We start from the raw sequence: 24409 nt of genomic DNA, 5'->3' as shown, positions 1-24409 counted from the left end.
ATTATAGTAAAATTTTGAACCGATGAGCTTTCAGCGATTAATATCATTATAAATCAAATATTCAGTTTAATTTATTAGTTCTTTCTAAAGTTGTACAAGACGAATTAAATTTTACTACAAACAAGAGTTTCGATACTGCCCCCCTCCTTAACTGTAAACAAACACCAAAAGCATACCGCGTCACTGGCACTTGATTGAAAACGAATTATTTTGGAAATATTTTCTTTTCCACTTATTATAGTATTGAAAATAAAAATACAATTACAGTGAAATAAATTCTTGAACTGATGGATCTTTCAACAATTAATATGATTATTCATTAAGTATTCAATTTGATGTTATTTATACTTTCCAAGACTGTTCAAGACGCATATAGTTTTCAGTAAAGTGCAAAAGACGCAGTAGGTTTTAGACTTTTACATTGAGAGAAGGAGGTCATACCCAAACTCTTGTTTATAGTGATTTTTGTTTGTTTCAAGCTTGATTTGCGTATTCAATTTAAGTTTCACTTGTTTTAAGATTTATTTATTAATTTACATTAAAATCTATTGTATGTTGGTTTGCATTGATTGTTTATTTAACTTCTGTTTGTTTTAAGTTTCATTTATATTTCAATAGGAAGATATTTTTTTTCATTTTAAGCTTGATATTCTTTTTCAATCTAAGCATTACTGGCTTTAAGATATATTTATTCATTTATTTTATTACTTGTTGTAAGTTTTTGCTATGATTGCTAATATAATTTCTGTTCGTTTTGGGTTTCATTTATTCTTTAATAGTAATTTCTGGTCGTTTTGAGTTTAAATTTTAAAAGGTATTTGTATCTGCTGAGCTTAAGTTTAAAATGGCCTTTACTTTTCTTACGTTTAAGTTTTCTAATTCAAGTGGTTCAATTCCCCTGTCCCCTCTTTGCAGGCATTGTAATATGAATAATGAAACAATTGACCATTGCCTATTTGAATGTAATATGTGACGTCTGCACAACATACCTTGCTTTGTAAACTGTGAAAATGCTTTAAACACCACAAAATCTCACTATTAGCCAAGAGCCTAGCCAACTATACCTGCACACAGAGCATAGAAATTGACATCTACCATCTCATAATTGAACTCCTAGAGTCGAAAGATCTACTGAAAGATATATGGAAATATCTAATAAATATGAGACAATTAAGCCAGTAGCCCTGTAGTCCACAGAGCGAAGCAAAAGGAAAAGGGCTAAATTGTACTACTGAAAAGCCCGCCTGCTGTTAAATAGAAGAAAGAAAAAAGAAAACTGGCTTAAAAGATTTTGGTGCCCTTCCATACATAATATTTTCTATATTTATAGAAAAACATTTATTATCTACATTTGATTTTATGCAACAAATCAAACTATGTTTCTCGGGCGATAGAAAAATTTCAATGGGAGAGTTCAAAATATTTCCTCTAAAATATATATTGCAATAGAATTTAGGATTTGGCTCATATTGTTCACTTACCCAATATATACGATTTTATTTCAAAACACTGTCATTTTGAAGAAAAGATTACGAAAAGGATAGGCTGTCTTTAAAAATATTTATATTTTAATATGGCCCATAAAAATGGACTGGATAGCCGAAATAAAGATGATCAGCCCAAAGAAAATATATGGTAAAGTTTTTAAGCATCTAAAAGTTTTTAATAATCAAATCTAACATTATTTTAAGGTTTTTAAATCACAATGCAGTTAGGATTTTTGGCAGGCCTAGGCTACTAAAAGTATATTATAGGGCTGAACATAGGTATGCAGGAAAGGGTAAAATATAAAATTCTACTTTAGCTACTTTTGGCTATCTTGGAAAAGGGTTAGGTTATGAAAATGAAACTTTCAGGGATGGGTCTACAGGCTAAAGTATGTCCTGGGAAGGTCTTCTTCTTCTATTTAACAGCAGGCGGGCTTTTCAGTAATGCTATTTAGCCCTTTTCCTTTTGATTCACTCTGTGGGCTACAGAGCTACTGGCTTGATTACCTCATATTTATTAGATATTTTCAGATATCTTTCAGTAGATCTTTCGACTCTAGGAGTTCAAATATAAGATGATAGATGTCGATTTCTATGCTCTGTGTGCAGGTATAGTTGGCAAGGCTCTTGGCTGATAGTGAGATTTTGTGGTGTTCAAACCATTTTAGCAGTTTACAAAGCAAGGTAGCCTATGTTGTGCATCAGCATATTACATTCAAATAGGCAATGGTCAATTGTTTCATTATTCATATTACAATGCCTGCAAAGAGGGGACAGGGGAATTGAACCACTTGAATTAGAAAACTTATACAAGAATGCAAGAAAATTTAGTCCATTTGTTCCAGAACAAATTCTATGATAAATTTTAGAAAAATACTTATTGGGATAGGATAGGATTAATATTATTAAAATTAATATCTGATAGTCTCCATTGGTAAATATCTCTAATCAGGATTGGTCTCCCACTTGTCTGGTCAATATTTATTGCATTTTTTGCTATTTCATCAACCTGATGATTACCACTTATACCAGAGTGGCTTGGAATGTACTGAAAATAAGTTCTTATGCCACTTGAAGCAAGATTATCTATACTATGGAGACAATGATAAGTGTCAATGTCCAACTTATACTGAGAAGCTGAGGCCAGCAACTCAAGGCTTGATAAAGAGTCAGAATATACAATAATATTATTTGAATTTGTAATCAAAGGTTGGTTTTCCTTAAGGTGTTCTAATGCCACGATTATGGCATTTAACTCAGCAGACATTATAGATAAATTATTATATAATCTCTTGCCCATTGCAATTTTCAGGTGAGGAAGGAAACACCACTTGCAACCTTCTCATACATTTTTGACCCATCAACAAATATTTGGAAGTGATTTTTATAGGTAGCCTAATTGTATTAAATTCAGCAAATTTTTTATGGACAAAAGCAATGGGGGTTAAATCTTTATTCCACTTTGAGAAATCAGTTTATTATGAGAATTGACCAATTCCATGGAGGGGATTGGGAGAAAGTAGGTGCAATAGACTTTGCCAATACAGGGAACTTCTTCTGAATATTGGCATACTCATCTGCAATGCCTCTATACATGGCTGGATTTCTTAACCAATTATGTAGGGTGTGTGAGCTATTTGATTCAATTTTTGTAAGATGTTTTGTCAAGAGAAAGCTATGTCTCTCCCTTATTGTTGTTAATCCACTCTCCATAAGCAGAAACTTGGTTCTTGTGGGTTTCCTAAGACCAAATATGAGATGTATTATGTCATTTTGTGTTGTTTCGATTTTTTGCATCTGGGTCTTTGCACATACACCATAGACGATGAGCCCATAGTCAATATGGGGTCTTATATGTGATTTATAAAACTGGAGTAAGGTTTTCTCTTTACACCCCAGGGTGTAGAAAGAAGTCTTTTTAGTATTGTTTTTCTATAGCATTTTTTTATTGTGTTTGAAATGTGGAGGCGGAAATTAAGTTTTTGGTCAAGCATGAGAACTAGGTAATTGATATGATTATCATCTGGAATAGTTGTTCCATTTAGAGTTAGTTTTGCATTAACATGGTTTTGCTTTCGGTGAAATTGGATTATTTTTGACTTGGTAGGTGCAATGGGTAAATGTGAATGTTGAGAGAATTTTTCAAATTGGAAAAGTGACTTTTGCAGATTTCACTGTGCTATCTCAAAGGTGTTGCCAGATGACCATAGCACCAGATTGTCAGCATATTGTAGATTTGTGTGGGGGAGGTTCATGTCCCAGAGATATAGGGCAAAGAGGAGGCAACTGAGACTGCTCCCTGAGGTAGGCCTTTGGTTATTGTCTTTTGGGGTGAAGAGGCTGAACCAACACAAACAATGAAACTTCGCAATTCTATGAAGGATTTTATAAGATACTAGCCTGGGGGGTAGTTCAATGTTTACAAGCTTTTTTAAAAGGATTTGGTGGTTCACATTGTCATATGTCCCTTCAAAATCTAGGAAAGCTGCACCTAGGACACTATTTTTTGAGAATGATTCATTTATTGCATTTGTTAGCAAAATGAAGTTGAGGAGTGGTGTTTCCTGAATCCAGTTTGAGTGTGAGGGATCATATTATTTTTTTCAACAATCCAGAGGAGTTGGTAATAGATCATTTCCCCCATCACAGGAGTAATCATTATGGGCCTATAGGACTCAGGGTTATCTTTGGGTTTATTTTTCTTTAGGATTGGTAGGAGGGACAAACATTTCCATATATTGGAGAACACAGAAGATGCCCAAGCATGATTATAACAATTTAGCAGTTCTTGTTTGTGTGAAGGGGTGAGATTCTTTATCCATGTAGGGTGTATATTGTCATAGCTGCCACTAGTTTTGGTCCTAATATGATGTATTGCATTATTCATTTCCTGGATTGAAAATGGACTAGTTATATACTCAGATCCTGGGTGTGGTTGGTAACTTGGGTTCATAGGAATTGGGGACATTTTGCTATGATTATTTGATGTTAGCCTATTAACAAAAAGAGTTGCAAATAGCTTAGCTTTTTCATTATCATTGTCATAATGGGTATTATTATGTATAAGCTCACACAGGAGTGGGGTGGGGGAAGTCTTTTTCCCACAGATGTGGTTTATGACTTTATGCATAATTGGTTCACGTGTTTCTCTGGACAGATTATTTGCAAAATTATTCCAGTAGTTATCTTTAGCATCTATTATAGTCCTTTTTAGATTAGATTCTGCTTGTAATTTTTTTAAATATGTTTTAGGCGATGGTTTTTTATGAATGTTCTCCTAGCCGCCTTTTTTGTTCTCCATTTATTATGGCACTCATTTGTCCACCATGCTTTAGGAATGTGATTAGGGAAGGTTTTCTTGGGTGTTGTCCTGGGGATAGCATGATTAGCTGTATTTATTAGTAAAGATGCCAAGACTTCAGCATGTGTGTCAACTGTTGTGTTTGAAATGCATGAATTTTGGGTGAAACTTGTAATTTCATCATTTAGCTTATTTTGGAACATAGACCAATTTGCTTTAGTGTTAATATATTTGGACGTATGTGTCAGAGTTTCAGCAGGTTTATTTAGGAAGCAAACTATGGTAAAGTGGTCACTACATAGACTATCAATTTTATTTATGTAAAGTTTGGTCAAAATGTTTAATGACCCAACTTGAAGATCGATTGTAGAGAATCTGCCACTTTTGGGGTGGAAATATGTATTCAGGTTTGGAGGGGTAGCAACAGCTAATTCAGTATTATTTGAATTCATATGCTCAATCAATTTACCAGCTTTATTTGCTGGTTTATTCCCCCACACAAGGCTGTGGGCATTGAAATCTCCACAAATAATGATATTTTTTAACATATTAGAATTATTTGTATATTTAAAGAAATCCATGGCATCTGTAGTTTGGCCATTAGGGTTATAAAAGCTTATTATGTAGGTTTTTGTATTATTCAGCAAGACACTGATACCAATTGCATCAACATAATTTACAAAATCCGGAAAATTGATGCCACAGAATTTTATATTATTTTTAACTATTAAAGCTACACCACCTCCTTTTCTCTCTGATTTTCTATCCTTTCTCAGGATAGTGTATCCCAGACTTAATTTGTTGATTTTTAGTTAAATGAGTTTCATGAAGGTAACCAATATTGATGTGATTATTATTCAGTACAGATATAACTTCATTTATCTTATTTTCGGTGAGTAATTTTACATTCCTCTGGAGTATTAATATGTGTTGTGTTGTTGATTTATTCTTCATTTGACCGTGTATCAATGCTCAGCTTTGTTAAAAGTAAAGCAATATCTTTTTTTTGCTTGAATGAGCATATCATCAAGGATGTAGATTTTTGCCAATTCTGCAATGATTTTTGTTTTCTGTAGTTGATGTATGTTCATGGCCTGAACTGCATTACAGTCTAGAATGAATAAGTATATATTTGGGAATTGCATGTTTGGTTGTGCATCCTGTTTGTCAGTTAAGGGATTAATTCCTGGTAATGTTTCTGGTTTGTTTCTTCTTGGGAGGGGGGGCCAGGCTGACCTCATCTCACTGGACAAGGAGGCTTGTTGACTTGATGATTCCTTCTGATAGGGATGTGAGCTAGGGGGCTTAAAGGATGGTGTTTTATACAGGGTACTTGAGGCATTGGGGGTGTTTGACTTGGGGGGTTTTGGTTGGTTTCATTATGGTTTCAACCAAGTTGGGTAACATCTTCAACTGGGATTGTGTTTCCAACCCTATCTGAGAGCCTTCTTTTAACTCCTCAATGGGTATTTCTGGGGGAACATTATAAACTACTATTTTTGTTGGGGATTGTTTTGGGTTCCATTTAGATGCATTAATTGGGGTATTCAGAAGGGATTTTAGATTAATTATTGTGTCTGCTGATTTCTGATCTTTGGCAGCTATTAGCAGAGATCCATCACGGTGAATATTAAGAGAGAACATTGATTTTAGCAATTTTAAAATTGCAACTCTTATTGTAGTAATCTTTTTTATTTCAAAGGGGGTAATAGGAGAAATTTTAAGGTCTAAGTTTTGGGAGGGAGGATTTGGGGCAGGGAGAGGGGAAATGCTTTTGATTGGGGAGAATTTTTTCCTTATTTTAGAGTTTCTAGAAAGGACCTCTTGAAACCCATTATCATCATTTATAGTGACATTAGCCCCTACACTGATCATTGTCCTATTCTCCGAATTGGAGCTATCATGTGAACTTTGTGATAGTGAGCTTGACCAGCCAAGATGGGTATCAATTTCACTGGTATTTGGGGTGGGATCCGGGGGGACATTTTTTTTGGGAGGACTTCTAAGCATTGCCTATTGGAATAAGCTTTAAACTAAAACAAGGAAGGATATTACAATTATAAAAGACCGTCTGCACTCTACTGTGGGGAAATTTTCACCATCCACGAAAGAAACACCTCAGTATGGCCCTGAGGAGGATTTGAGCACAATTGGTTTGGTACAACTACTGATTAATTGAGATAATAATTCACAAGAAATTTAATTTTAAATTTCTTAAAATGTTGCTGCTGTGCATTTCTGAAGGTATTTTGAAGTACCTATCTTCACTTCTTCTCCTTCTAGAGGACCCTGAAATTTGCCTACATGACAGATCTATACCTATTGAAATTTTGACAAATCAACATTTTACCTTAATTTTCAGGGTAAATTTGCAGGTGGCACAATAATTTAGCTAGGATGAAAGTGAAAATATCATTTGAAGTCTTTTTTTATTCTCTTTCATAATACAATAATAACTTCTGTTGCAAATTACATCTTGAGCCCTCAAAGGGGCCCCAAAGGTATTTCATTTTGTAACCACACAAAGAAGTTATCAACACTAGTTAAGTTATTGACAAGTGGTCAAAAATATATCACTAGTTTATAAATAAGTTGTTCAAGAGTAACATATTCCAAAAATAATTATTTATAACAACTCAAACCTCATTTATTAGGCAGCTCAATTCAAACTGTTTCAAGTTTTTCAAATGCCATTGACAGAAATAGTACTGAATTTTGTGATTTGAAACTTTGCCATCAACAATTCAGGCTGGTAAAATTCTACTTTAGCTACTTTTGACTATCTTGGGAAGGGGTTAGGTTAAAAAAATAAAACTTTCAGTGATGGGTTTATAGGCTAAAGTATGTCCTGGGAAGGTATTTTGAAGTATCTATCTCCACTTGTTTTCCCTCTAGAGGGTCCTGAAATTTGCCTACATAACACATCTATACCTTTTGAAATTTTGACAAAACAATATTTTACCTTAATTTTGAGTTATCAGTTTCTTTTTCCCTGGTTTTAGTTCTGAAAATATAATTCCTGTTATTTGAGTAGAGTTTAAACCATATCAATGTTTTTTTTTTTTTGTTTTTTTTTAAAAATTTAGGAAATGTATTTGCATATCTTTAAAAACTTATAAATTGGGATTGAGCAAAGTTGTAAAGCTGAAAACAATTATGTTGTACTCTATTTTGTGGTAGATCCATTTTGCAAGGTTTCACTTTTATAACACGGAGGTTTTTAAAGGTCATCAAAGGTCAAGACCCTCTAGAGGGAGAAGGAGTAGAGGTAAGTACTTCAAAATAACTTCCCAGGACATACTTTAGCCTGTAGACCCATCCCTGAAAGTTTTATGTCCCTAACCTAACCCCTTTCCAAGATAGCCAAAAGTAGCTAAAGTATAATTTTACCATTCAGGCTAAATTCCAATTCAGGGTATATATTTATACATTAGGGGGTAGGGAGGTGTAAAGTTTAAGGTAAATTTGCAGTAGGCCATATAATTTAGCTAGAATGAAAGTGAAAACATCATTTGATGCTTTTTTATGCTCTTTCATAATTCATATAAAATACCTTCAGAGCCCCTTTAAGGACTCAAGATGCAATTTTCAACAGAAGTGATTATTGTAATATGAAAGAGCATAAAAAATGGCATTTTCACTTTCATCCTAGCTAAATTATTGTGCCATCTGTAAATTTACTATTTTCAGTTATCAGTTTTTTTTCTCTGGCTTTAGTTCTGAAAAATGAATTCAAAGTTAATGTGGACAGCATTATAAACATTTGATGCTTACCAAAAGCTCAAAACTCCACAGACTCTAGAACCCCTGCTGCTGCAAGGCCTGATCCCATATTGTTTTCTATTAGTTCAAGTAAGCAGAAAGCAGAAATCCTTAAGCTTTCCCGCACCAAAAAAGGCAACATAGCCTTTTACGCAGATACCTCCAAAGAGGACCACCAGAAAAGAAAGGAACTAGTGGATGAGATAAAAAGACGTGCTGCTGCGGGCGAGCAGAATCTAGGAATTAGAAACAGGGTCATTGTTTTAAAAAATGGGGCGCCTTCAGGATTACCAGCCCCTGTGCAATCACAACAGATGGAGCACTAAATTTGGAACAGCCTCATGTAAATAGTGTATATAGGGAGCAAAAGAGCATTGGAAGTTCCATGGACTCAACAAGTTATGAAAGTGCAGAATGACTGGAATCGACCAATGAAGTTTTTCTAAGTGGCAATTCGGACAGTGAAGGCGAAATCATTTCCGAAAATGAAATTCCTGGTATTCGTAACAGTGCTACAAAGATAAACAAATCCGAAAAATAATTTCGTGTGCTTTACACAAATTCTGATACTCTTGCCCCAAAACTTGCTGAACTAAAAGCTTTTTGTTTTGATCTTAATGTGGACATTATTTGTGTGTGTGAAACTTGCCCAAAAAACTCAGTGCACAAGCTCGAGGAATCTCACATTCAAATCCCTGGATTCAACTTGTGTAGCAATTTGGATAACTCTGAATGTCACAGAGGAGTAGCAATATACTGCATGACAGAACTGAAAGCTAAAACTGTGAGTTACCCTCTTATTAATTCCACTAGTAGTTGGGTTGAAAATGTTTATTTTAAACTCTATGTAGGATATGAATCCTTTATGATAGGTGTAATTTACCGAAGCCCATCAGTTCCTGATCAATTTATTTCACATCTATCCATATCTGACCTGGTGTCCAAAATGAGTTCCAATGAGTACTCAACTGTCTTTTTGTTTGGAGATTTTAATATGCCTGATGTTGATTTGGCTGAAGGAATAGGATACCCCCCTGAAAGTTGCCCATCTTGTATCACAGCAAATTCCCTTTCTGACAACCTACTGATACAAATTGTTGACCAACCAACACAATTCAGGCACCAACAACAACCCTCCTTACTTGACTTAGTTATCACAAATGATTCTGAACAAGTTCTCTCTATTTTTTACCATCCTGCTCTCGGAAGCAGTGACCATGTCTGTATCTTGACTGAGATACAGATAAACAATAAGAAGGAGAACATGATAAAGAAATCCTTCACGGACTATGAGCAGATAAGGCAGGACCTATCTAGGATTAAGTTGGAGGCTATAGTCAATAGAGGGGACATTGAGAAAAGCTGGGAAACGTTTAAGGTAACAGTCTTAGATGCTGAAAAGAAAAATACCCAAGCATATTGGTGTCTAGCGCCTAAAACACTCCCATACCTGCCAAAAGAAGTAAAAAGAGCAATGAAGAAAAAGAAAAGAGCTTGGGCCAAGTATGTAAAATGTAAATGTGATAACCACCATGACAGGTTTAAGAAATGTAGAAACAGACTAAGAAATTTGACTCAGAAGGACCAATTTCTCTGCCCTACCCACAGCCAACATACCACCTCCTCTACCAGAAAAACTAATCCCAGAACCAATGGTGATGCCAATTATTTGTAAAGAGGACATTAAGAAGAGGCTAAAAAAAACTTGAGGCTAACAAAGCTGCTGGACCTGATAACCTATGCCCAAGACTGTTAAAAGAAACTGCTGAATACTTTGCCGAACCAATTGCTATGAGGTTTAAGATGTCCCTCACTTCCAAAATACTTCCAAATGATTGGAAGCAAGCCAACATCAAGCCAATACACAAGAAAGGGAGAAGGGATCTTGCTAGTAACTATCAGCCTATAAGTCTGTAAGTATGTAAAGTACTTGAGGGCATCATAAACAATGCACTAGTCTCCAACCTCAAGAAAAACCAATTGCTTAGCAAAAGCCAACATGGTTTTCAAAAAGGCCACTCAATTGATACTAATCTAATTGAGTCATATGATTTTGTGACTAGACTCTTGGATACTGGTCAGCTGATGGATGTCATATTGCTCAACCAAGCCAAAGCATTTGACAAAGTTCAACACCGAATACTAATTTTGAAATTAAAGGCATATGGAGTGCATGAAGATATAGTAGCTTGGATAGAAGCCTTTCCAACTGGCAGGGCTCAGAGGGTGTTGGTGTACAACTGCAATGGCAATGCTGTCTATTCTGAACTGCAACCAGTCACAAGTGGAGTGCCACAGGGCACCATCCTGGGGCCCACATTATTCAGCATGTACATCAATGACTGTACAACAAACATGAAGAATCCTTTGACACTATATGCTGATGACTGCAAGCTCCTAGGCCCAGAACAATCTAAATCTGTCAACTATGCAAGAAGATCTGGACAGACTATCTAGATGGTCATTGGATTGGTGTCTACAGTTCAAAGCCTTAAAATGTAAAGTTCTACATCTTGGACGCAATAATCCAAAACTTGCATATCACATAGGAGACACCCAGCTTGAGGCAGTCAGTGAGGAGAAGGACCTGGGGGTTATTGTTGACAGTTAGCTGAAGTTTCACTGCCACACACGAGCTCAAGTTGGAAAAGCAAACCAAGCCCTTGGCCTCATAAAGGGAACATTTACCACTAGAAAGTCGGGAGTGATTACGAAACTGTACAAAGCCATGGTCCATCCTCAACTGGAATTTGGCATGACCTTAGCCTCTCCGTACTATAAGATGGATGTGAAAGTACTTGAGAGAGTCCAAAGAAGAGCAACTAAGCTTATCTCTGCATTCCAAGACAAATCTTACAAGGAACATCTCACCTTACTCAAACTCCCTACCTTAGTATAGCATAGGAAAAGAGGAGACGTAACGAGTTGCTAGAAAATGACCTATTAAGTCATATCTTTTCCCCGTCCTTCTCAACTACCACAAGAGGACACACCAAGAAGCTGCAGGCCCCCCGTTTCATCAAGCAAGAGCACCAACAGTTCTTCTCAGTCCGTTCCATCCCACTCTGGAACAGCCTACCCAAAGCCACCGTCCAATCTAAAACTCCAGATGCCTTCAAGAAAGGAGTTGATCAAGACTGGGCCAATGCTGAATGGAGGCTGAACTGGGATGTCAAATCATAACCTTGAAACACCAACAGCAAGATTTCTACAGGAGGCTCAACACCACCTTATCTCGCTGGACATGCGATTTAATGTAAATTTAAGGTAAAATGCCATTCCTGTTATTTGAATAGATGTTTTTTTGTTTTTTTTTCAAATTTAGGAAATGTATTTGCATATCTTTAAAACCTTATAAATTGGGATTGAACAAAGTTGTGAAGCTGAAAGCAATTATGTTGTACTTCATTTAAGCAGAAGATCTGTTTTGCAAGGTCTCACTTCTATGTCACATATATTTTTAAAGGTCATCAAAGGTCAGGACCCTCTAGAGAGAGAAGGAGTAGAGGTAGGTACTTCAAAATACCTTTCCTGGATATACTTTACCCTGTAGATCCATCCCTGAAAGTTTCATTTTCCTAACCTAACCCCTTTCCAAGATAGCCAAAAGTAGTTAAAGTAGAATTTTACTGGGTAAAATTCTAAACCAGCTAATTTTTTCTATCTTGGAAAGGGTTTAGGTTAGGAAAATGAAACTTTCAGGTATATATTTACAGACTAAAGTATGTCCCAGGAAGGTATTTTGAAGTACCTACCTCCTTTCCTCCCTCTAGAAAGCACTGACATCTGGTGATCTTTAAAATCTTTGTGTTATAAAAGTAAAACCTTGCAAAATAGATTTTTTGCTTATATGAAGTACAAGAAAAGTATTTTTCAGCATTAGTGTAATTTTGCCAAAATTCTTGGGGGGGGGGGGGCAATGTTACCTGAAAATACCTTAAATTGGAGCTTTGAGCAATCTAAGGATTTCTCCTTTTAGAGCTCCAGATTTGACAGTTTGAGTTGAAGAAGTTGAGATGCAATTACAAATTTGCGTTAGTGGCTTAGTTAATTGGTCAGGAAATGCTTTTATAAATTCAATTGGAATATCTTTGGCAATTATGCTAGTTCGTTTAAGTTTCTTTACTTTACTAAAAACTTGATCCTCAGAAATAGTAGGTAAAGGTACGCCATCATCTGGAATTTTCTGATACTCTTGGTTTGTTTTATTTACATCAAGAGGCAGCAAAGACTGGATTATTCTGGCCAAATGACCATTTAACTGGTTAGCAACTGTTTCATCATTAGAATCTGAACAAAAATCAACACCACTAGGGGATTTTCCACAAATTTGTTTTATTTCCTTATACCACATGCTAGGCTTTGATTCAAAAAGGTTATCAATTTTCTTTGGTAATACTTGGCTGCAGCTTTTCTTGTCATTTTATGTAATTTGTTGCAGAGCATATTAGCATTTCCTATTTTCCCTTCTTTTCTCAGTTGAATCTTATACTGAATCAAATCTTAATTTTTTGGCTTATGTAAGGATGATCTGTGTTGCAATGCTTGAAAGTTTACTCAGGAAAGCATTCTTCTTATTTGTTTCTTAATTTATCTTGAAAAATTTAGCTTTTTCATTGGATGACTCTAAAATTGCTACCTCATCCCAGGACTCAGATGTAATCCAGTTTCCAAGGCAGCAGAGCCCATTTTATCATGTAGTGGTAGCTACTGCCAAGGGGAGTTTAGTCTTAAGGTTCATTATAATATTTGGTACTCCTGTACTAAATGCACTCTTTTATAAACCAGTCACAAAAACCCAAGGCATCCACTTGACAAAAGCAAAGATTAGGTGCTATTTGATGTTGTATAAACAAGTATTCAGGGGTTTCTCACTCTGGGAACTATATTTAAAATGTTGTTTATTGGGGTTTCGGGGGGGGGGTAGGTAACTAGGTTAGGTTAAATATTTAATATATGCTATGCCTTACCCCCCACCTCCCCCTAATGTGCAAATATATAGCCCAAATTTTTTTCTAAACTATTATATATTCATCCTATTCTATTTTATTTCATTAGCATTAACCAAACTAGGACTATATAAAAGAGTGTGTTTAGTACAGGAGTACCTAATATTCTGACAAAATTGTGCAAATTATGTCAAGTTTAGTATTACCTTTAGTGGTCAGAAACTTTACTATTATGTTAATAGTAAATATAATAGTAGAAATATGTTAAGACAACCATTCTTACTTCTTGATTTTGTCACAGTTGATTCAGTTTATGGGCACACTGGTTGAGATAAGTGTGGTAGGCTATAAGGAGAAATATTTACGTTGAGCTATTTACTTTCAGATTACCGGGGGGGGGGGGGTAGGGTTAAAGTACATGGGCATGGAGCTGCACGAGCTTTGTATATCTATTCTGCTCTTGTTAGGTTCATTTCAAAAGATTAGATTTTGTTTGTTTTTTTGTTTTTTCTTATGAGCACTGAGGACAACTTGGCAGAGGTCCTTGTCAAATCATTTGCTTTTCTTTTGTCTTCATATTTTGCCACTAGCTGACAAAATTGTCATTTTCTCACCTATTTGATTTTATTTTTCATTTATTATATTCTTTTTGTTAACTATAATTTTTCTGCCTAAGCTCAAAGGATACCTCAAAGGGTGCATTTTTATGCCAAAATATCCCAGCTCTCATTGAGCCATCAGATAAATACAGAATTAAATAAATTCCCAGACACACTGACTAATCATGACAAGACAATAAAAACCATAAAGAAGAGAGAAACAAGGATAAAAACAGCTAGTGAAAAAATACAGATTGCAATGTAAATACATTGATCAAGACCTCTACTTGATCATCCTCAGTGCAGAATAATAAAAAAAATAATACCAATAAAAATCCAAAGATAATATAAAAAAATAAACACAAAAAACTAAAATAGGAACACCCTTTCAAAGTAACAATGAAAGCGTAACTGAATAAAAATACAATACTGAATGAAAATTCAATCTTTCAATTTAAGTAGAGCATTTTTAAAAGCCAATTGCTTTCCAGGTAAGATATTATCATAGATTCTGCTAGGTTGCAAAATATGATTTTGTTGATTAATATAAAAATGATTAGAATTAATAAGTTCATTATAAATAGGGGTCAGATAGGTTTCTCTATTGAGGGCTACCCTTTGATGAATGTGTTTTTTTATTTCAACTGCCTCCCTAAAAACTTGCATGAGACCTTTAATGAGGGCAATAATGGAAAGAAAAACGAGCAAAAATGGGGTTTTTATAGGCCAAATGAAAATACTGAAAAAACAAAGCGAATATTTCGAGAGTACAAACGCCTCTCTTCTTCAGCGCGAAACGAAATAATGTATCCAAGGAAAGTGCAAAAAAAAAAAAAAATAACAACAAAAAACAAACGCAAAAAGTCAATGTGAAAAGAACCAAAAAACCAAAAACTCAAAAGGTGAATAAAATTCAATAAAAGCCAAAAATTAAAAGAATTAAAACCAAATGCCTTTAATTTTTGGCTTTTATTGAATTTTATTCATGTTTTAAGTTTTAGTTTTTTTCTTTGGTTTTTTGGTTCTTTTCACATTGACTTTCCGCATTTGTTTTTTGTTGTTTTTTTTTTTGCATTTTCCTTGGATACATTATTTCGTTTCGCGCTGAAGAAGAGAGGCGTTTGTCCTCTCGAAATATTCGCTTTGTTTTTTTAATATTTTCATTTGGCCTATAAAAACCCCATTTTTGCTCGTTTTTCTTTCTTTATGTGATGTCAGGCCAATGTGGTTTAAGAAATTATCGGCAATAATGGAGGTGTTCTGAAATAAAATGAAATTGCATGGATTGCCATTGACCTGTTGAACCAAGGCAGAATCAAAAGTCTCAGGCCTTTGACATAGCACCATAGCTTTGTTGATCAATGGCCTATGTTCTAACAACCTCTACCCCAATTGTTGTTGAGTTCTTCCAACATAGAAACAACTGCAAGAACAGGGAACCATATAATTACCACTTCCCAAAATCAGACTGTTTTATCTTTGCTCCTATTGAAAAAGCTCTATATTTTATTAAAATTTTTAAAGATGACATTAAGGTTATATTTTTTTTTAGAATTCTTCTCAATTTGTCAATCAATATGAGAATATAGAGTAACACAGTGAAGGCTTTCTTATCATCCACCAAAAAGATGATATCTATTGGGGGTTGTGGAGTTGATGCATCCTTTTCTGCCTTTTTTCTATGATGACTTCCAATAATTCTATGGGAAATTCATTGCAAAATAAAATGTCCTTCAGATAGTTCAGTTCTGGGACTGTATGAGCTTCTGAGCATATTCTTATTACAAGATCATCCAAAGATCTATCTACTCCTCTTTTTATGCAAGGACAGTGGTCAGAAGAAAAATGCAAATATCTATCAGTATGTGTACATTACCTATAAATTGAAAACTCAAGGCTGAGAAATTTATGAAAGATTTAGATATCTAGAAAAGACAGTTTATGATTATTTTTTAGTTCTAAGGTGAACTGATGGTTAGAATACCAAGTGTTAAGATGGGTCAAAAAGGTGTTAGGTGACATCTCTCCATGATCCCACACAGAAATAACATCATTGATAAACTGGGCCCAGAAACAGGGTTTCAGAAAAGAATTATTCAATGTTGAGGTTTCAATAAATCCTGTGTAAAAAGTGACCAAAAAAGGTGAAAGGCTTTTAGTTTGGGCGAAAAATTGATTATTGTACCAGAAATATAAGGAAAATCTTTTTCAAAGGTGAATAGGGTGCATAATGGTTTTGATATTCTTATATGGTTCACTCTTTCTAATATCACAAGAAGTATGCACAGAAATAGCATAAAAACTGGCCAAAATTATATCTTTTTTAAACAAGGTTTTTTAATTTTTCAACAAGGTGAACTGAATTTTTAATGTAAGAAGTTTTGCATTGACATAAGAGGACAAAATATTGGGGATAACCATTTTCCCAGTCTGTCAATTGGTGAACTATAAGAAGCCACAATTTGGTGCAGAGGAACTCTGTCTTGGTGGATTTTTTAAAGACCATAGAATTTAGGAGCAGAAACCCCCTTAGGATAAAATATTTTGTATATTTGTACAGTAATGAGTCTTTCAGTTTGTAAATTCCCAGCTCTTTTTATACTTTATGGATGATCTTGCTGGTAGGGTCTGATTCTGTAGGTTTGTAAGTGTAAGTGTCAGATAAAATATTTATTATTTTTTATTATATGAAATTTTATCAAGGATGACAATTTTATTCCCTTTAAGGTATAATGCAAGTTTTTAGGGAGGCAGTTAAAATAAAAAAGCACATTCACCAAACAATATCCCTCAAAAGAGACACTGGAGAAACCTATCTAAGCCCAATCTATAATGAACTTATTATTTCTATTAAATCGTTTTTATAACAATCAAAAAAATCATATTTTGCAACCTAACAGAATCTGTGATAATATTTTACCTAGGAAGTGATATGGCTTTTAAAAATGTTCAATATAAATTGAAAGATTGAATTGCCATTCAGTGTTTATTTTTATTCAGTTACCCCTTCACTGTTACTTCAAGAGGGTCTCCATATTTTAGTCTTTGTGTTTGTTTTTTATATTGTCTTTGGATTTTTTTTTATTATTATTCTGGACTGAAGACAGTCAAGCGGAGGTCTTGACTGAAATGTTAGCATTTTAATCTGTTTTTTTTCACTGGCTGTTGCTATTCTTGTTTCCCTCCTCTTAACAGTTTTTTATTGTCAAATACAGAATTAGTTCTAAGGGAGAGATAAGGGGATAATGAAGATAGAAATCGACATATAATCCTCAGAATTGTAACCAGGATTTTTGTTGTGGGGGGGGGGGGGAAAGAAACTTTAAAAAATGCACCAAAAATGTGGACTTAATATTTACTCCCGTATGATATCTAGGAATATTTTTGGTCCACTCTGTTATTATGAAAATAAAAAGTAACATTAAACCCTAAATGAGCAGAATTTATTCTCTATAGGAGGGAGACTGCCCCATCCTCATCCACACCTCCACCTCATGGTTGCAGAAACTTCAGAGGATGCTCATTAGATGAGGTATTGAGTGTTCTAGTTTTTTTTTTTTTTTTCAAAAGTGACCAGAGACCAAAAAGCCATGGAGGCGATTTTCCAGGGGGGGGGGGATAATCACTGGCTACTAAAATGATTCCTAATTTTTGTTGCTACTTTACAGCAGTAGTACCAATGAAAATGGGCTAGTATTATTGTTTTCCTTATGCTATGCTCCTTTACAATTAAATAGCCTAGTTTTAATTTGGAAAGAGCATAGAAAAAAACATCAAGTAGTGTGTTCACCTTGTCTCTATATAAGCAATGGAATCATTTCCAAATTTACCAATTGTTAGGATTGGCTAATTACCTTAAGTTACCTAACCTTAAATTGCATATCCAGTAAGATAAGGTGGTGTTGGATCTCCTGTAGAAAATCTTGCTGGTGGTGTTTTGAGGTTATGATCTCACATGCTAGTTTAGCCTCTACACAGCATTTACCACCTCCTTTCTTGAAGGCTTCTAGAGTTTGAGACTTGCTGGTGGCTTCAGACAGGCTGTTCCAGAGTGGGACAGAAAAGACCAAGGAGAAGTGCTGACACTCTTCCCTGGTGCAACAGAAGATCTACAGCTTCCTTGTTGTAGTTGACAGTGACAGGAAGAAGGCATGACTTAATAGGTCACTTTCCAAGAGCTTACAAGTTGTTATTACATCTCCTCTTTTCCTACAGTAGGGAATTTGAGTGAGATGGGACATTCCTCATAGGTTTTGTCTTTCTGTGTTACAATATGCTTTGTTGATCTTCTTTGAACACTCCAGTACTTTCATATCCACCTTATAGCTGGTAGAGGCTAAGGTCATGCCAAATTCCAGGTAAGGGGAGACCATGCCAAGTGGTTAGCACTCCAGACTTGAAATCCTGAGGTCAGAGGTTCAAGTCCTGGTGTTGCCAGTTATTTGGTTTGTGATGGGGGTCAATGACGTGACCCTGTAAGCTCAGCCAGAGTCGACCCAATTCTAAATGGGTACCTAGAGACATGTGGGGAAAATACAGGAAGCGTTGGATGATTTGCCCCCAACCGCGCATTACACTCCTGGCCAAAGGCATTGAATCAGGAGATCAGTACCTGTGCAACACAGACCTTTGGTCAGCATGCAAAAAAGTTTAAGTTTAAGGAGACCATGGCTTTATAAAGCTTCATTATCACACATGGATTCCTTGTGGTGAATGTTCATTTTATGAGGCCAAGGGCTTGGCCTCCTTTTGCAACTTAAGTTTGTTTGTACCAACAGCACTTCAACTAAAAGTCAACAATGATCCCCAGGTCATTCTTCTTGCCAATGGTTGAGACAAGTTCAACTAAGATTGAATGACAGAATATAAAAAGCTCTTTTAAACATTCAACTTAAATAAAAGTTACCCTTACATCATAGCCTATTTTAGAACAGTTTTTCTACTTTACAACACTTGCATTCAATTGAAATTATCCGTAATAGGGTCCATCTATGATTTAGATATCTTGTTTTAACTCTAAGATCTCATGTCAAAGATTAGGCAGCATTTTCCAAGTTTAAGCTCAAGCTAAAAGTGTGTATCTGTGATTAGGCTCTAATGTGGACCATCAGTGAATTTAAAATTGTTAGTGTTGAATATAATTAAATGTCCAAGCTTGGCTAATCACATAACTGTTAGGGAAATTTAGATAAATCCAACAATGTGATAATCCACTTTCTAGATAGTATATGAAGATTGTACAATGGTTTAACTGTTGAAGTGGTAATTAGCTCTCCAACTACTGGGTATCCTACCCTAATAACAAAAGATTAGCCTAGTGCCATGTCATTTCTCAAATGACATTTTTTTAATCATAATGTTGGTTACTCTAATAATGCACCCTCCCCCCTAATGGTTCTCATCTAGACTATAGGCCAGATATATGCAACATTTGTTACAGGTGGAGCTCAGTGCTAGTAATCTCTGTTAGAAAAGCAAATGTAAAAATAAAATATAAAAACTTCAGTTGTCATGGAACTTCATTTTCATAAGTTTCTCTTTAACAAATTCATAGCCTACATTTATTGAAGTTTTTTTTAAAATGACTTCCATTTATGTGTCATTTTCATTTATTTTAATTATTCTCTAGTATGTATTAACTTGCTTAATCTAGTTCTTATATCCTTTTCTTTCCATTTGTGCTTTTCAATACAAATACCAAATTTTCAGAATTTTACTAGTAAATTAATTTTAGGAAACTGCACTCCACAAAAGAAATGGACACATTAACTACCTTACAAAGACAAGCAGAAATATTTCAATTGTAATTCATCCTGAGGCCTAGTTTTTGGACCTTTCAACTGTGCTGAACAAAATGTTTATCTCAAAGTATTGATTGGATGTCCTTGGGAGGAATATGGAAGGGGGCTAGTTGCCTTTAAATCACTTTTGACACTTTAAAATGGGCATAGAACTAAACCTATTTGGGTCACTATAAGAACAAATATCAGGAAAAATCTCCAACACTTCCTATGTGGTCTCTAGGTAAATCTATTGACAGAAAAAATATTTTGCATAATTTATTCAAAATTGTCAATTTTAGACCACTTTGTAAAATTACAACATTAGCAATCAAGTATATAAATTTGGGGCACCTTCACTTGGTGTGGAAGTATTTAAAACAATTGTTATAAGGCACAGTGGTAGGTCCACATTTTGTGGATTCAAAAGTTGTGGATTTCTAAGTAAAGAACGATGTGGGCACAATGTATTATTTATTTTTTCTTCTCCATACCCGGGCACTTTGTATCAAAGGAGATGTCGTAGAAACTTCGAAAAGGGCTCGTTCGATTGGAAATTGGAGTGGCTAGTGCACTTTTTAACAGTCGAAAGTGATTGGAGTGATTGGGGCAAGGGTTGTAAGTTATGCCCTGAGGGCATATAAGAACAATGTTGCCACAATGTATCATTTTGTTGCACAATGATGTTGGCACAATGTATTCATATATTTTTTAAAGAATTGGAACAAAATTCGAACTTTAGCTTAAAGAGCAAAGTATTGACTAAAGGGCAAGCCCCCTAATGTACGTATTAAAAATATATGAATATAGAAGTTCGCTACATAAGTTAATTCGTAAGTTACGTATATTTATTACTAATAAAAACACTCGTAAATAAAATTAAACAAGTTTCGAGAAAGCCATTTAACCAAATAAAAATAAAATTAATATGCAAATTTTGTTTTAATTATTCATGTACAGTGAGCCAAAATCAAAACCTGCATTAATTCAAAAACGTTCAAAAATTAAATAAAAAAAACAAGTTTTTTTTTAACTGAAAGTAAGGAACGACGTTAAAACTTAAAACAAACAGAAATTATTCCGTATATGAAAGGGGCTGTCCCCTCCGCAACGCCACGCGCTTTACGCTAAATTTTGACTTTCTCACAACTCTTATTTTTGTTAAACAATAAAAAACTTTAGCTTAAAGAGCGAGGCGTTGAGGAGGGGACAGCCCCTTTCATATACGGAATAATTTCTGTTCGTTTTAAGTTTTAACGTTGTTCCTTACTGTCAGTTAAAAAAACTTGTTTTTTTTAATTTAATCTCTTTAGAATTGATATGTTCCTTTTGTGCATTTGTCAAATCAAATTATAAGTTTGCTCAACTATATCATCTCCTGCATAGTGCTCTTTTATATTGACTAATGATCCTAGGCTCAAATTGGAAACAAAAATTGTATTCATGAAGTAACAATCAGAAGAAAGAAGGCAATATACTTTTTTAATTTTATCATAGATCAATTTTAAATTGACATTATGTTCACACTATATTTTCCCTTCCATGGCTGTTCTGTTTGTTAGCAAGAAAAAAAACAAAAAAAAAACAACTAAATCAACAGCAAAAACAAATCTAAATTTACAGGGTTGTTGTCATATCAGGGAAAAATTGCCTAGTTGCACAATAAAAGTTTAATTTTTTCAATTCAAAAAATTCTTTGAAAAAACAATTAAAATTTCCCTAACTTGGCAACTAAGCTGCTGTCACAAGTCAATATTGCTCTTGTGTGAACATAAAATTTTAAATGAGGTGCCACCTCAAGGATCCAAATAATATACTGTTAGGTTGGATTTCAATAGTGCTTTCTTTTGATTGAATGCACTATGCCATGCATGCACATATTCTGATGCTTAGTGGGAGAGGATTGAGAACACAAAATATGTGCATTTTCTGGGTTGTGGGAATGGGTGTACGTTCTGGAGCAAAGTTGGATTTGGCCTTAACTGAGTATATTATGTCAAAGGTGTGCAGATGTTCTGATGGTTGGTGGGAGAGGGGTGAGAACACAAAAAGTGTGAGAACACAAAAATTCTGTTTTGATGATTAACTTTTGATAGTTTTAGGGATGGTTGGGTGTAATAAATACCTTTGTGTATGTTTGTATTGAATGCATAAACAAATATCTTATATGTTTGCTGAAACGAATTTAAATATCTTACAACTATTTTGTGAGTAAGCGTCATTTCATTGTGCTTCAGCATAATGATCAGTGATTAGGCTTCTAAGCCCCAGTGTCTATTTTGGTCAGCAACCAGCAACTCCACTAAGCCATTTTTGTGGAGTTTGTTGAAGCGCTATTTGTCTCTTGTGTATGTGTCTGAAGATTTGTCAGAGAAGATTAAGTGGCCTGAGAGAAAATAAGAGCAACAAGAATTCATTTTGCTGAAGTGCATGGCATGACAATTGGCAACATTGAATTCAAGAAGCCAAGCACCAGCCCATTGATCAAGGAGACTGATTACTTTGTAGAAGGGCATGATCCTCACCTGACAAGGCTAAGATAAAAGACTGTAGATAAAGTTATAAGAAGAGATCATGTGGTTATAGGAAGGGGAGAGGATTTGTTGACTGAATTCTTACTTTTAACTCTTATTAACATAGAAAACTATGTTACAGCTAACATAGAAAATGAGGTTAGTTGCTGTTTTTTATTGAATCAGGAGTTCAGCAGAGTTGCATTCTATCCCAATTTATATTGATCTTTTCAATGGACTTTTGTCCTACGGGGGACAGAAAAGGCTAAAGAAGACTAAAATCAGAATAAACTGAAAAAAATCAGTAAAAAAACCTGCTATAAAATAGATAGCAACATTAATATTTGATTATTATTTGGGACAGCTAAATTGTAATTATAAGAAATGTATTTATCAATTGCCAGCTCTAAGGGGCCTCCCCCAGGCCACTCAGTGTGTCCCCAAGTGACGGTAGGGGAAAGCCCTACAGATATGTAGAGTACCTCCTTAGGAGGCACGGACCAAGGGGGACCTTGTCCCTGGGAGCCCATAATAGAAACTGGGGTACCCTCACCCAGGGCCATAGATACAGATGGAGGAGGAAGAATGCCCCTAAAATGTACGCTCAACAGGGCCCACTGACGTGTCCACACGTCCTGTGAGTTTCAAATCTCTCCCAGTAATGGGCTAAGTTGCATGGTGACGCAGAACACCATTGAGGGAGGATCCTTTATAGGAGGACAACTGTGGCAGGGCGGAAGATCCAAATTTATGGACAACAGCCTCTGCAAAGGGCTGCCTCGACCTTTTTGGGGTACCTGCAAGACTGGAGACCTTGCAGTCAACTCTATTCCCACTTGAGGAGTGGCGCCTCTCAAGGAAATTATAGCCTAGTAAACGATACAGCATTTGCATGGGATTCTGAATAATGGATAATTCTTCTGGGTTTGGTCTGTTTAGACGGGTGTTTTTGGGCTGAGAAATCTCTTCCTAGCTAATTTATCTACTAGGGGCTGCCTCTCCGTAGTAGCATAATGTTTGTAGGCATGAATATATTATGAGTCGCAGGTAATAGACTGTGTGTGCAAGATTTTGATTCTTGTTGAGAGAATAGTATCACCAAGTGCTGAAAACCGTGTTGTGACCAAGATGGGACCAGGATTGCACAAAGCCATTCATACTGGATGTCCCAGGGACATCTTGCTCTCCAGTTCTAAGCTGACTTAAGCACTTCAGTTTAGACTTGAGAAGATATGTGATCCCTGTCCTGTATTGGTATCCGGGATCATTGCTTTCCTAAGGCCAAAATAATTTCAATGATTTAAAGAACATAAAAATTGAAACTTGGAATGTTACGATTTCAAAAAATGACTATTACATAGACATTTTGACTAACGAATTCAGACGATTCGAACTGCACTTATTAGGAGTTTCAGAAACTCATATCCCAGGGATAGGAATCATGAAATTGGGTGATATAGAATTTGTTTACTCAGGCAGGAAGGATGGGGTACATAGACACGGAATAGGCTCATGATGAATAAAGAAGCTGCTAAGCCTTGTTTAGGGTGGGAAGGTATTAATAATAGAATACTAATTGCTCATTTTGTGACTAAAAAGTTCTGGGTATTAGTTATAGTAGTATATGCCCCCTGTAGAACCAATGGACGGAGATACTTGTGACTCAGATAAATTTTACTTGCAGTTACAGGAGCAAATACGGGAGCAATATGATGTTTTTACTAGGAGATTTTAACGCCCAGGTAGGTAGAAATTGGGATAGATGGTATCCTAGCCTAGGTAAATTTGGTGTAGGAAAAGAAAACAGTAATGGCTACAGACTTTTGCAATTTTGTAGGTATAGCAATCTAGTGATCACCAATATGGTGTTTGGTCATACAATAACCCATAAGTTAACATGGTATTCACGTGATGGTAAGACAGCAAGCCTTATTGATTTTATAGTAAATCGAAGACTGTCAGCATCAATACAAGATACTAGGGTATATAGGAGAGCTGTTATTGATGCTAAAAGTAAA

General features: G+C 35.2%; 1 protein-coding gene across 1 annotated transcript in view; it reads left to right on the top strand.

Annotated features, from left to right (window-relative positions):
* Positions 1 to 1528: 1528 nt before the first annotated feature.
* Positions 1529 to 24409, top strand: part of Dlic (dynein light intermediate chain) — a 99839-nt gene continuing 76958 nt past the window's right edge. Inside the window, exon 1 of the mRNA XM_089097435.1 lies at positions 1529 to 1635. Coding sequence (XP_088953561.1) covers positions 1574 to 1635 — 62 coding nt within the window. The 5' untranslated portion in view covers positions 1529 to 1573. The remainder of the gene's footprint in view (positions 1636 to 24409) is intronic.

The sequence above is a fragment of the Artemia sp. Qi Xiang Cuo genome, chromosome 11, assembly GCF_049724085.1.
Source record: "Artemia sp. Qi Xiang Cuo chromosome 11, ASM4972408v1, whole genome shotgun sequence".
NCBI lineage: Eukaryota > Metazoa > Arthropoda > Branchiopoda > Anostraca > Artemiidae > Artemia > Artemia sp. Qi Xiang Cuo.
Note: the sequence above shows the minus strand (reverse complement) of the source record. Positions and strands in the feature narration are given on the sequence as shown.